A 13,502-nucleotide genomic window follows, 5' to 3' on the forward strand; every position below is an offset into this window, starting at 1 on the left:
CTCACAGACAATAGCAAAAATACCTCACGTACACACCACTGGGTAGAAAGATGTAAGTGTTAATTATCTTGTCATTTGGAGTTGCTTTAATACGCCTCTGTATAGTTATGTGAATCTTATGTATCATTTCTTTAAGATTTTTTATAGACCACTGAGCATCTAAAGAAGAAAATGAGGGGGATGGTATACCAAAAGACATAGAATTCTTTCTTTTAAATTAAAATAAATGTCCATGAAAAGTTTTTTGACAGACAAATTAATGCCAATCAGAAATGAAACATTAAATTCTAAATCAATGAACCTTAGAGGCTCTTCAATATACGGAGAAAAAATTTCAGTGGTAATAGGGTTATTAGAGGCACTGTCATGCTTTACAAATGTTAGCTTCAAGCTGATCCCAATTACAAAAGGCTATTATAGATACTGAATGGCTTTTCAGATAAGACACTGGCCGCTGGGACTCCTTTTGCAAAATTAACAAACTATTTGCACAGTTGCCACCTTTTCATGGTCTCTTCCTCAATATTAACTGAAATATAGCTCTCTACTAAGGATACCAATTCACCTATAAATTGTCTAAATAGAAACTGTTCATTCTTTCATATAAAATGACTTTCAGAATTGGGCTATAAGATGGGCATTTTCCTTATTCTCTCAATGCTCCTCCTCCTCGAGGTTAATATATTTTAGCCTATCACCTTTCATCCCTCTTTATCTTTTTGCTCTATCAAAAATGCAGTCACAAGTCATTCCCAATCATCCATCAGATTTTCCTATTCAACCAATGGTACTGGTTGTTTATTTAGATTATATTCGGAGTACATAGTGAAAAATGCCAGGATGGATGAAGCTCAAGCTAGAATCAAGATTTCTGGGAGAAACATCAACAACCTCAGATATGCACATGATACCACTCTAATGGCAGAAAGTGAAGAGGAACTAAAGAGCCTCTTGACGAGGGTGAAAGAGGAGAGTGAAAAAGCTGGCTTGAAACTCAACATTAAAAAAAACTAAGATCATGGCATCCAGTCCTACCACTTCATGGCAAGTAGAAGAAAAAGTGGAAGCAGTGACAGACTCTATTTTTGTGGGCTCCAAAGTCACTGTGGACGGTGACTGCAGCCATAAAATTAAAAGACATTTGCTCCTTGGAAGGAAAGCTATCACAACAAACCTAGACAGTGTATTAAAAAGCATAGACAGCACTTTGCTGACAAAAGTCTGCATAGTCAACGCTACGGTGTTTCCAGTTGTCATGTACGGCGGTGAGAACTGGGCGATGAATAATTGATGCTTTTGAACTGCGGTGTTGGAGAAGACTCTTGAGAGTCCCTTGGACAGCAAGGAGACCTAATCAGTCAATCCTAAAGGAAAGCAACCCTGAATATTCATTGGAAGGACTGATGGTAAAGCTGAAGCTCCAATACTTTGGCCATCTGATTCAAAGAACCAACTTGTTGGAAAAGACCCTAATGCTGGGAAAGATTGAAGGCAAAAGGAGAAAAGGGTGACAGAGGATGAAATGGTTAGATAGCATCACTGGACTCAATGGACACAAAGCCGAGCAAACTCTGGGAGACACTCAAGAACAGAGGAGGCTGGAATGCTGCAGAAAGAGTCAGACACAACTTAGTGACTGAACAACAGCAACAACAACTGGTTGTTTTCCTCCCTTTTATTTATATCACAATGAGGTTCTACTATTCCTCAAGATTCAGAAAAGGATAACCTCATATTTAACATAAAGAATCAATTTTGATTGGTTTATCCAATCATGTTTTCATTCTCCTGGGGAATAATTGGTTAAGACAGAAGCAGGTGAAACAATTTTGGCTAACTAGATGGAAGGAATCCAGTGAATGACTTTTAGAAAAAATTCTATGGCTGCTGGATGTTATCAGAGAAGGCAACGGCACCCCACTCCAGTACTCTTGCCTGGAAAATCCCATGGATGGAGGACCCTGGCAGGCTTCAGTCCATGGGGTCGCTAAGAGTTGGACATGACTGAGTGACTTCACTTTCACTCTTCAGTTTCATGCATTGGAGAAGGAAATAGCAACCCACTCCAGTGTTCTTGCCTGGAGAATCCCAGGGAAGGGGGAGCCTGGTGGGCTGCCGTCTATGGGGTCGCAGAGAGTTGGACTTAGTAGCAGCAGCAGCTGGATGTTATCATGCCTGGATGCAATCCCTGGAATTGTACTTATTTTTGAATGATGAGATTATGATAATTTTTTGTACTTTTTTACCCTGGAAATTTTAAAAAGCAGATATTACTTTCAAAAATATATAAATTAAAAAGTAAAACTTTGAAAAGATATTCACTTAATTCCACCATGGAATTCACTTAATGTCATGATGGAATTCACCTCATTTCATTAAGGAGTAATAGGAAGAAGACTCATCTTCTCACTGCACACATCAGTTCAGTTCAGTTCAGTCGCTCAGTCGTGTCCGACTCTTTGTGACCCCATGAATCTCAGCAGGCCAGGCCTCCCTGTCCATCACCAACTCCCGGAATTCACTCAAACTCACGTCCATCGAGTCGGTGATGCCATCCAGCCATCTCATCCTTGGTTGTCCCCTTCTCCTTCTGCTCCCAATCCCTCCCAGCATCAGAGTCTTTTCCAATGAGTCAACTCTTTGCGCGAAGTGGCCAAAGTATTGGAGTTTCAGCTTCAGCATCAGTCCATCCAATGAACACACAGGACTGATCTCCTTTAGGATGGACTGGCTGGATCTCCTTGTAGTCCAAGGGACTCTCAAGAGTCTTCTCCAACACCACACTTCAAAAGCATTAATTCTTCATTGCTCAGCTTTCTTCACAGTCCAACTCTCACATCCATACATGACCACAGGAAAAACCATAGCTTTGACTAGACGGACCTTTGTTGGCAAAGTAATATCTCTGCTTTTTAATATGCTATCTAGGTTGGTCATAACTTTTGTTCCAAAGAGTAAGCATCTTTTAATTTCATGGCTGCAATCACTATCTGCAGTGATTTTGGAGCCCCCCAAAATAAAGCTGGACATTGTTTCCACTGTTTCCCCATCTATCTGCCATGAAGTGATGGGACCAGATGCCATGATCTTAGTTTTCTGAATGTTGAGCTTTAAGCTAACTTTTTCACTCTCCACTTTCACTTTCATCAAGAGGCTTTTTAGCTCCTCTTCACTTTCTGCCATAAGGGTGGTGTCATCTGCATATCTGAGGTTATTGATATTTCTCCCAGCAATCTTGATTCCAGCTTGTGTTTCTTCCAGTCCAGCGTTTCTCATGATGTACTCTGCATAGAAGTTAAATAAGCAGGGTGACAATATACAGCCTTGATGTACTCCTTTTCCTATCTGGAACCAGTCTGTTGTTCCATGTCCAGTTCTAACTGTTGCTTCCTGACCTGCATACTGGTTTCTCAAGAGGCAGGTCAGGTGATCTGGTATTCCCATCTCTTTCAGAATTTTCCACAGTTTATTCTGATCCACACAGTCAAAGGCCTTGGCATAGCGCACACATATATACACACAAAAACCTGGAAAACTGGCCAAACCATCTGAAAGAATGGTTTTAGATATTAGATAACAATCAATGCAGGGCTGTGATCCCTGACAGAAAGAAAACAAACCAGGTGAGCATGTCTAGCAGCAGTTTCTAGGTATGATGCATAGTGGGCAAAGGGAGGGAACCCAAACAAACATGCTAGTCTGAGTTCAAAAGCCAGAGACTGTAGTCCAGGATGCCATGGCAACTAGCGTTTGCCATGCCAATGGTCATGTGGAGGAAGCTGCAAGAGGAACACTATGTAAGGGCCCCACTGAATACCTGGCTGAAGATTAACATGCACACGTACGAGAAGAAACTACCTAAGGCTGGGGACAGAAGTATGAGAAAGAAATGGCAGAATGATTTGTGGAGTTCTTATATAGCCAGGCATACTTTGGGTTTCCACCAGCCAGAGTTGAAATATCTTCAGATATTTTGGGTAATGAGGTAGAATATTTCAAAGGGCATTGCTTTAGATTTGGGGTTAAATCTGACTGAAACAAAAGGTTGCTCTAGACCCAATATAAATGAAAAACAAATCTCAAAAGGATCCAACCAGTAATGCAATTGCAGGTCAGAAGAAAATCTAGCACTATTTGAAGGAGTACAACAAAACCCAGCAGCAACAGCATCCAATTTTATACGTCATACACCAGAGTTCCTCCATGTGGCCTGTCCACACGAGCTGGTTTAGGCTTCCTCACAGCGTGGATGCCTCAGGGCAGAGGGGCTTGTTCTACAGCAGCTCCCTAAGAACATGGAGGTTGCATTGTCTTTTATGATCCAGCCACAAAAGTCACTTTTGCCACATTCTGTGGGTTACAGTCAAGTCACAAGCTTGCCCAGACTCAAGAGAAGGGGAATTAGATGTTGATTAGTTTTTCAATTAAATAATTTTGATGCATACAATACTGCGCACTTCCCTCTGCTGCTGCTGCTGCTGCTAAGTCGCTTCAGTCTAACAGACGTCAATTCTTAGTAGTGTCAAGATTCTACAAAAAGATGTGAGGAAAGAGATACTGTGGTTTACATCTTTGAACAATGTTGTCTTCACTGCAGAGCTGGGGTCACAGGTAGTATAATTTCCTTCCAACTTGAAAAACCAGCTTTTAAATGTCGTGATTTGGTGACAAATTTTTTCAACTTCCATATTTCAAAATGTCTATATTTTACCTTTATCTTTGAAGGAAATTTTTCACAAGAAAAAGAATTTCTGAGTTAAGGTTAACAGACTTTTTCTTTTTCTTTCAGTATTGTAAAGATGTTCTTCTACTGCTTTCTGGATTGCATTGTTTCCAATTCTTATCATTGTTCTTTATTATGTAATGTGTATTTTCTTTTGCTTTGACAATTTTCTTTTTTATTGCTATTTTTAGCGGTCTGACCATAATGTGCCTGGGTGTGGCTATATGCTTATCTTGTTGAAAATTTGTTAAGCTTTTTAAATCGGTGAGTTAACACTGTTTAAAATCAAACCTGGAAAAGATTTCAGCTACAGTCATTCCACCTTTTCCTTTGTATTATTGACTATATTCTGTTTTCTAAAGGCCCTGTCCACTATTTTCAACATTTGTATAATCAATGGATCTATTTCTATTTTTCATTTTGTCTTGTTATGGGTCATGTTTCCCTACATATTTGTTTGTCAGATTGTAGGGTTTTTTAAGTTTTTTAATGTTTGTCTTATTTTTCTGGTTGCACTGGGTCTTCATTGCTGCACACAGGCTTTCTCTGCTTGTGGAGAGCGGGGGCTAATCTCCAGTTGCAGCGAGAGGGCTTCTCATTGCAGTGGCTTCTCTTGTGCACAGGCTTTAGGCACACAGGCTCAGTAGTTGCAGCCTGCTGGTTATAGGGCACATGGGCTTCATTAGTCCTAGTTTACAGGCTTTTAGTTGCTTAGCAGAATTTGGAATCTTCCTGGATCAGGAACTGAATCTATGTTTCCTGCATTGGCAGGTGGATTCTTATCCACTGTACTACCAGGGAAGTCCCAAATTTTAGTTTTTTGATGTGAAATTGTAGATGCTAGATGGTGGGAATCTGAAAACTTTTTCATGTTCCTCTTCCTTCAAAGACTCTTGAATGTTTTGGCAGGCAGTTATTTTACTAGCAGATTACCTTCATCTTGTCAAGTCTTATTATTAGGCTTTATTAGGGTGGATCAAGATTAGCTCTTACTCCAGAGCTTGAAAAGTATTCTTAATGCCTAACTTTCAAGGGTATTACTGAATGCACAATACGTTAAGGTGGTCTTTCCACTCTGGTTGGCCAGAATTCCAGGGCTTCCTAGCACTCTGTGACATCTGGCATTCCTATTCAGCTCATAGCTCCTTAGTGGCTATTCTCTGCTAAGCCTCCCAGAGTTTTACACCACACATGGCAACTTAGTTTTTGATCAAAGACTCAAGGGATCTCCAATGCATATTTCCAGAGCTATTTCTCCAAACAACTCCTTGCTCTATGGTACCTTGGTCCATAAACCTAAGCTAAGCTGTCTCAACAGTTCTATAAGACAATCTCTGGGTATTTTCCTATGTAAAACACAGCTTTTTATAGCGGTTCTACTTTTCTGTGCTGTGTCTAGATAGTGCCCTTAGACAGAAAACAAGAGCAAATGTCAAGGTTACCTTGTGCACTTCCGCTTTGAAGGATCAGAGTCGTGTGCTGTCTGCTGTCTAATGCATGAAAAAGGTTGCTTCATACAGTTAATCCAGTTTTAGAGCTGTTTATGGCACAAGGGTGACTTTGATAGCTGTTACGCTGTGATGCTGGAACTGGAAGTCTTATTTAATTAATTAAAAATAGCATAGCCTTAATTTCCGGCCATCAAAAGTCAACCAAGAGGTGGAGTTCCCTGGCAGTCCAGTGGTCAGGGAACCCAAGTACAATACCTGGTTGGAGAACTAAGATCCTGCCGTTGCATGGTACATTAAAAAAAAATGCCCACCAAAGGAAACCAGTAAGCAGTAGAAAAATGAAAAGGTGAGGCAGAAGTGTTAGTACACTTATGTAATTTTTCACTGGTTTAATTTTTCTAGAAACAGAAGTTTCCAGAAGTCATATTTTAGTTCATTTTCATTTCTCACCAATGGTACAGTGAACACTACAACACTTTTCATCCCTTCCTTCTTTGCTAACCAAAGCTTGATTTCACGTTTAATTCTAAGTAGATGATTCATGATAAATGAGCTATGTCAGGAATGATGCTCCTCTTTCACTCTGCCAGAGACTCAATCCCCCAGCCTCCCTGAGAGCTGGAGGTGATCATACAATTATATATATATTTTTCATTTAATGAATAATTTATTTATGAAACTAGATTAGAATCTGGACTGTGATAAATCTACTAATTACACATGAAAATAAGGCTCATTCACTTCTTCAATATTATACAACTATATTTTGATCAACGAGACATACGGGAAAGTTTGTTAGGGGTTTACTGAAAAGATTTTAATTTTTTAAATAAAAAAGACTAGGTGATCTTGGCACCTTTTTGTCCATTGAATGTGAGTCCTTTCTGACTATAATATATATGAGGAGGAAAATTCTATATTCCTAAGTATGACAGAGGAGAGGGAACAAAAGAGCTTGGGTCCTTGATGACATCACTGAACAACTAAATTAGTACAGCAACACACTGTCTCTGAGAAAATCAAAACCTATTTAACTACTCTGTCTAAGGTTTTCTGTTTCTACCTATCATAGAAAGCATTTCTGACTGATAAATGCATACTCCATTTGTTCTTTAGACTAAGAAGAGTTTGCACATAAGATGAAAAAATAATTTTAAATTACAAGATAAAAAGCAAATAGTTGAGAACTGCATTCTTTTGAAGTCTATGAACTAATCAGGTTTCCTTTGATGTGTATGAAATGCATGTCTGCCTTGTATTCCCCTCTAGACTTCCATGTGGCCAGGGGTCTTTTTCCTATATGTGGGTCTATGCACTTTGGGTGTTCAAATCAGCTTGCTGACAGACTCTTACTTTTAGACCTACAAATTACTTCTGTCACTTAGATATTCTTTGATTCCATTAGGACCAAAACCCCACAGACCTAAAACTTTTTTCCTGCAGAAGTGAGTAGGCAGGTAAAACAAATAAACAAAGATGGTTTACTGTCTTACGTTCACATTCTCTGACATCCAAGTTGAACTGCTGTAATGCTCCCAAGGTGAGCTGCCTTACTTCAGCCTCCAGCAAAAGTTGCATCAAAGATGTGGCTAAATGCTTGCAAGCTGACATACATGCTGTCTGGGCCACCTTTCCCTGAAATACAAGAAAGCAAATCATAAGGTTGATGGATTAAAATGAAATTCCAACAAAAATTAAAATCATTTATTTTTCAATTGGGAATTTCTTTTTTTTAAATATAAATTTATTTATTTTAATTGGAGGTTAATTACTTTACAATATTGTATTAGTTTTGCCATACATCAACATGAATCCACCACAGGTATACACGTGTTCCCCATCCTGAACCTCTCTCCCTCCTCCCTCCCTGTACCATCCCTCTGGGTCATCTCAGTGAAGAGACATAGATGTATAGAACAGTCTTTTGGACTCTGTGGCAGAGGGCGAGGGTGGGATGATTTGGGAGAATGGCATTGAAACATGTATAATATCAATTGGGAATTTCTTTAAAGGTTTTCTCCATCATGATATCCCTTCCTTTCAAATAATTTTGAAATTAATAGCACCTGATGGCAAACATCTTAAATATTAGCTCCATTACCATTAGTCATGTCACTATAATACTCAGCTAGAATTCATAAAGCCCAGCTCTTCATTCACAAAGTGTTTTTTCCCCTAAATCAACAATAGATAAACAATACTCAAAATCTTAATTAAACTGAGAAAGAATGTTTCCAGAGAGAATAAATTTCAGCAATCTCTTCAAAACTACTGCAGTTCTTAAAGAGCAAATGAAAACAATTTTCTAACTTATCTAGAAACCAAAGTGTTTACTATTTTATGATTTAACACATATAAAATGAAAAGAATGGTTTAAAACAAAAAGTTTTCTGAAAAAATTAATGAAAGGTAAATTTTCTCAAAAAATAAGCACTGAAGTTTATGAGCACACATTCTAATTTTCAAAACACTGATATTAAAATTAGTAATTTGCTATTTCTTTGAAAGATTCATTTTTACACTAGTGAATTATATTTTAGTCCCAGGTCTGAGTTATACAGTATGGAGGACATATCCATTTCTTCCCCAGATGTATATTTATTTTATTTCTGCTATTTATCATCTGGTCTGAAAAGCCTGATAAGTTTTTAAAAGTCTGACTCCTCATATTACTCAGTGGATCCTTCTTTTTTGAAATAATGAAGTATTTCAGTCATATAGAAAATATATATATAATTCTATGACGAGCACACATATCCACTAAACATAAGAAATATAGTTAACACCCCTATATGGCCTCCTTAAATCATTTTCTTCCCTCTCCCCAGAGGTGACCATTTCTTGTGTTGAGTATACCATTTGTATTATAAAAATATTATATGACAAGTATAAAATAAGAAACAACATCTTATTTTAGGTATTTGGAACTTTCTATTACTACACAGGATATCCTTCTACAACTTGCTGTCAATGTTATGAATGTGGATTTTCTTTAATGAAATGCATGTGGTTGTAGTTTATCCCTTTAATTATTCCACAGTATCCCATTTTAGGACTATACCATAATCCATCTGTCCATTCTTCTGTTCTTGATGGTTTATGGTTGGTTTTTTTTCTTTTGCTATTATGCCAGATTCTGACTATAGTTTTCATATATATATATATATATTTTTTTTTTTTTCACATGTTTCTCTGGGCCAGGGCCTTCTACAAAAGTTGCCGTTGTCTAGCCGCTAAGACGTCTGACTCTTTTGCGACCTCATGGACTACAGCCCTCCAGACTTCCCTGTCCATGGGATTTCCCAGGTAAGAATACTGGAGTGGGCTGTCATTTCCTTCTCCAGGGGATTTTCAGAACCCAGAGACTGAACCCCTTTCTATTGGCAGGCAGATTCTTTTCCGCTGAGCCACCAGGGAAGCCCCTTCTACAAAAGTAGCAGGCTTTAAATTGAACAAATAGAACAAACAATACCACAATGAAGTTTTCAATTTGCATGCCTTTTTATATACTTCAGATAATTCCTTTAAGGTTATTTTTTGAATCTACTAGAATGAGACTGATTCATAATGTACATGTGTATATATGAAGAGGAACACAGGTAGAAGCCAGATTTCCAAATACCTAACTATAAATAGCTCTGCCTACGGTATATTCTGATTTACAATGTTCCTAGATATTTCTGAGTGTCACTTAGTTGCATAATCACCAGCATGAGTACTATAACAGTTTTTTCCACAATTAAATAAGAGATATTTTATGATTTGTATGTCTGGCTTCTACCTTTGAGAAAGTAAAAAAAAAAAAAAAGTAGAAATTTTCTAAATTTTATTTGATTGAAAATTATTTTACAGAATAAAAAATAACTAATAAACAGTGACATTACACATTCTAAAAATGTTTCTCCTCTAGATGGTTCTGTTTGTATGTTCTCAAGACCCACACTCTGTAGGTGATTTAAGACAACAAATGGAAATACTTAAGTTAGGGAATAGAGACCAAGTCAGAAAGGCAATGAAAGCATAAAGTAGCCTAAAGAGAAAAGTCACAAAAAGAAATCCATATTAAATGGCATGCTGGAAACCTAGAACCGGTGCCACCAAGAAGCCATATAATTCAACACAGTTGTTAGGCTACGTCCCATGTGAACACTCAGAGGCAGCAGATCAAAGCTGTGAGAAGCCCTATGGCTTTTCAACAGTGAGCGTGGGAGTGCAGTGAAGCAATGAGGATAGACTAAAATGTAAGTCCAGAGATAACACTGCAAAACAGAAGGCAGAGAAAAGGGAAAGACACTCTGTCTCAGCAGCTGACATCTTATGTTACTTCACTTAATTCTCCCAATCACCCCAAGAAGTTGGCATTATTCCTTTCTTGTAGATGAATAAACCTCACTTCTCTGTGAGGTTAAGAAATTTAGACAAACTAATACAGCTATTTGTTACTTCTACCCAATCCTAAATCTGTATCTTTCCAGTAAATCATCACCTAAAAAGCAACAGTAAATCTTACACTGTCTTATACTGGAACAGTTGGGCTGAAACGGGTTCAGATAATAACAGGGTTGACAGGTTATCCAAGACATAAAAACTAGGTCCAAACAGGTAGGACAGTAGTAGTTTAGGAGCCAGCTCTTCAAATACTGAGTATCTGCTGGGGCATGCTTTTTAACTTAAAGTTCAAAATAATTATCTAGGCCAAGATAGATACTTAACGGTCCTAACAAACTGAACAAGGAGATGTTGTAAAAATTAAATAGCTAAAAGTCCAATTAAGCTGGAGGCTGAGAAGATAACATTTGAAAAGCTTGTTTCGAGCAGTCAAAACAGATTGCCAAGGAGAAGCAAAATTGACATAATAAAATTAAAATAAGACAGCTCACAATCAGAAAGACCAAGGTTTGAATTTTTATGTCCATCACTCATTAGAAGTGTAATTTAGGACAAGTTAGTTGATACTTTAAACTCATTATTTATCCCAAAATATTAAACAGCTTATCAACTTTAGCATTAACATGAAACAAATCTATCAGTTTATATCAATAGAGCCAAAGGCACTTGACCATATGCTATATACTACCTTAACACATTGAATTACTTAACTGTCCTCCAATCACTTTCCACCCTATTTCCTCCCACTCAAGCTAATTCTTTATTTTCAAACAGTGATAATTGCAGAAATGTATATTTTCATTGTTAAACGTTTTTCTAATTCTAGAAAGCATTTTGGAGCTTTGCTAATTCACGGTCTGCTATTCATTCCCGTGTTTCCCTTTTTACTTCTGGTTTCCATTGCTTCTGGTTACCACAGCATCCATAGGTTTTCTAAGAAAGGATAAACAGAGACTTAGGCAATAATAATCAAAGCATTAAGCAATAAAAATTGGTGCTTTCACCCTCTTTATTAAGTAATCTGCTTATGAAGTAGATTCTTTCTAGGAATGAACCACCAAACTCTAGGACAGGATAAGAATCTGGAACATAAGAAAACTTAATCTGACACAAACTGCCTTTGGATAACCCCAGGAATAGTTTCAAATCAGTGATAATCACAACTAGGTTATATCTTATGAGGCTATGATAGTGTACAGAGACTACACATGAACAGAAATAGAATGTCAGAGAAGATGAAAAATGACCTAAGCATTATCATCATATTTTGAATATATGAGGAACCTGGGATGCAGGGAGATTGAGTCACACAATCTTATAAAAAGCTCTATAGGCAACATCATACTTCCTCTTGATGCAGCTACAAAATTTCCATATTCCAAGAGAGTCAATAAATATCAACTAAATGAACTGAAAGTCAATTACCAAAGGACTTAGATAGTTCATACTACTTCTCAATTCAGTTGAAATACCTTTAAAAAAAAAAGTTTTGGGAAACCAAGAAGAGTACATTGGTAAAAATTCATATTGTAAATTCAAAGTCAGGCTTATTACCATAGTGAGGACCATCACTGGGCGTAAGTCAAGACCTGTGATAATACGTCTTTTTATTCTCACCATGGAGCTCTTTAGTAACCAAATCAACCCACTTCCTTCAAAAATATATGCAGATTCACATCATCTAATTTGAATTATTCCATCTACCTCCTATTCTCTATTTACAGTCTCCCTTGTACCATAAAACTTTGCACTCAATGAGTTACTGCAGTGTCATTTCATGCGTCTACATTTCCTTGAAATTTATGTGATTTGCAGGGAAAGAAACTATGGCATTTAAAATTTTGGTATGTCTAAATGAAGCAGTAGTTCTAGACTGCAAAGTAGGTACACACTGCCATCCAACTTTATGCTTCAGGGCTGTCTCATTCTCTTCTACAAAAAGAGAGATACCATCCATTGTTTCATACACAGATATAACTAAACACAACTAAGAAAAATGTATAGGAATCTCACAAATATCAAGGAAATACAGAAAGTTTAGTATTCATAACTTTCCATTACTATGTACTTCAGTTATACAATACTAAGTGCTATGTCATAGTAGTAAATACAAGCGAGTAGAGGTGAACAGTTTAGAGAAAGTATCATCACCCAGAGTAACACCACAAACCCTACCACCATCACCAGAGCAGCTGCTTCCATATATTGAACACTGATTATGTGCCAAGTGTTTTGAAAATAGTTTCTCATATAATTCTCACAAGAACTCCATGAGGGGCTCAGACGGTAAAGCGTCTGTCTACAATGCGGGAGACCTGGATTCGAGCCCTGGGTTGGGAAGATCCCCTGGAGAAGGAAATGGCAATCCACTCCAGGACTATTGCCTGGAAAATCCCATGGTCAGAGGAGCCTGGTAGGCTACAGTCTATGGGGTCACAAAGAGTCGGATACAACTGAGTGACTTCACTTCACTTTATAGATAAGGGCTTCCCTGGTGGCTCAGAGGTTAAAGCGTCTGCCTGCAATGCAGGAGACCTGGGTTCGATCGCTGGGTTGGGAAGATCCCCTGGAGAAGGAAATGGCACCCCACTCCAGTATTCTTGCCTGGAGAATCCCATGGATGGAGGAGCCTGGTGGGCTACAGTCCACAGGGTCACAAAGAGACGGACATGACTAAGTGACTTCACTTTCATTTAATAGATAAGGGTAGAGAAGTTAAGCCATATGAAAACATCTCGTGAGTTGTGGACCAAAGATGTGAATTCGGCCTTGCCAAACTCCAAAGGCTCTCATCATTTGATTCAGCCTTCCAGTAAAAGTCCTTGTGATACTTACTATATTGTTTTTCTGTAGTTTTGAGACTGTGGGTAAGGGAATGAAGAGGACAAGAAGAAAACTTTTTCTCCCTTCTCCATCTAAGAAAGCATCCAAAGAACACT

The 13,502-nt window shown here is 37.9% G+C and overlaps 1 protein-coding gene across 2 annotated transcripts in view; it reads right to left on the minus strand.

Moving 5' to 3' along the window:
- The window catches only part of EXOC6B (exocyst complex component 6B), a 726,749-nt gene that overhangs the window by 201,680 nt on the left and 511,567 nt on the right, over positions 1-13,502 (minus strand). For both annotated transcript variants that reach the window (XM_069583682.1, XM_069583683.1), the window contains exon 19: positions 7,668-7,809. In XM_069583682.1, the coding sequence (XP_069439783.1) occupies positions 7,668-7,809 (142 nt within the window). The remainder of the gene's footprint in view (positions 1-7,667; positions 7,810-13,502) is intronic.

The sequence above is a fragment of the Ovis canadensis genome, chromosome 3 (genome assembly GCF_042477335.2).
Source record: "Ovis canadensis isolate MfBH-ARS-UI-01 breed Bighorn chromosome 3, ARS-UI_OviCan_v2, whole genome shotgun sequence".
NCBI lineage: Eukaryota > Metazoa > Chordata > Mammalia > Artiodactyla > Bovidae > Ovis > Ovis canadensis.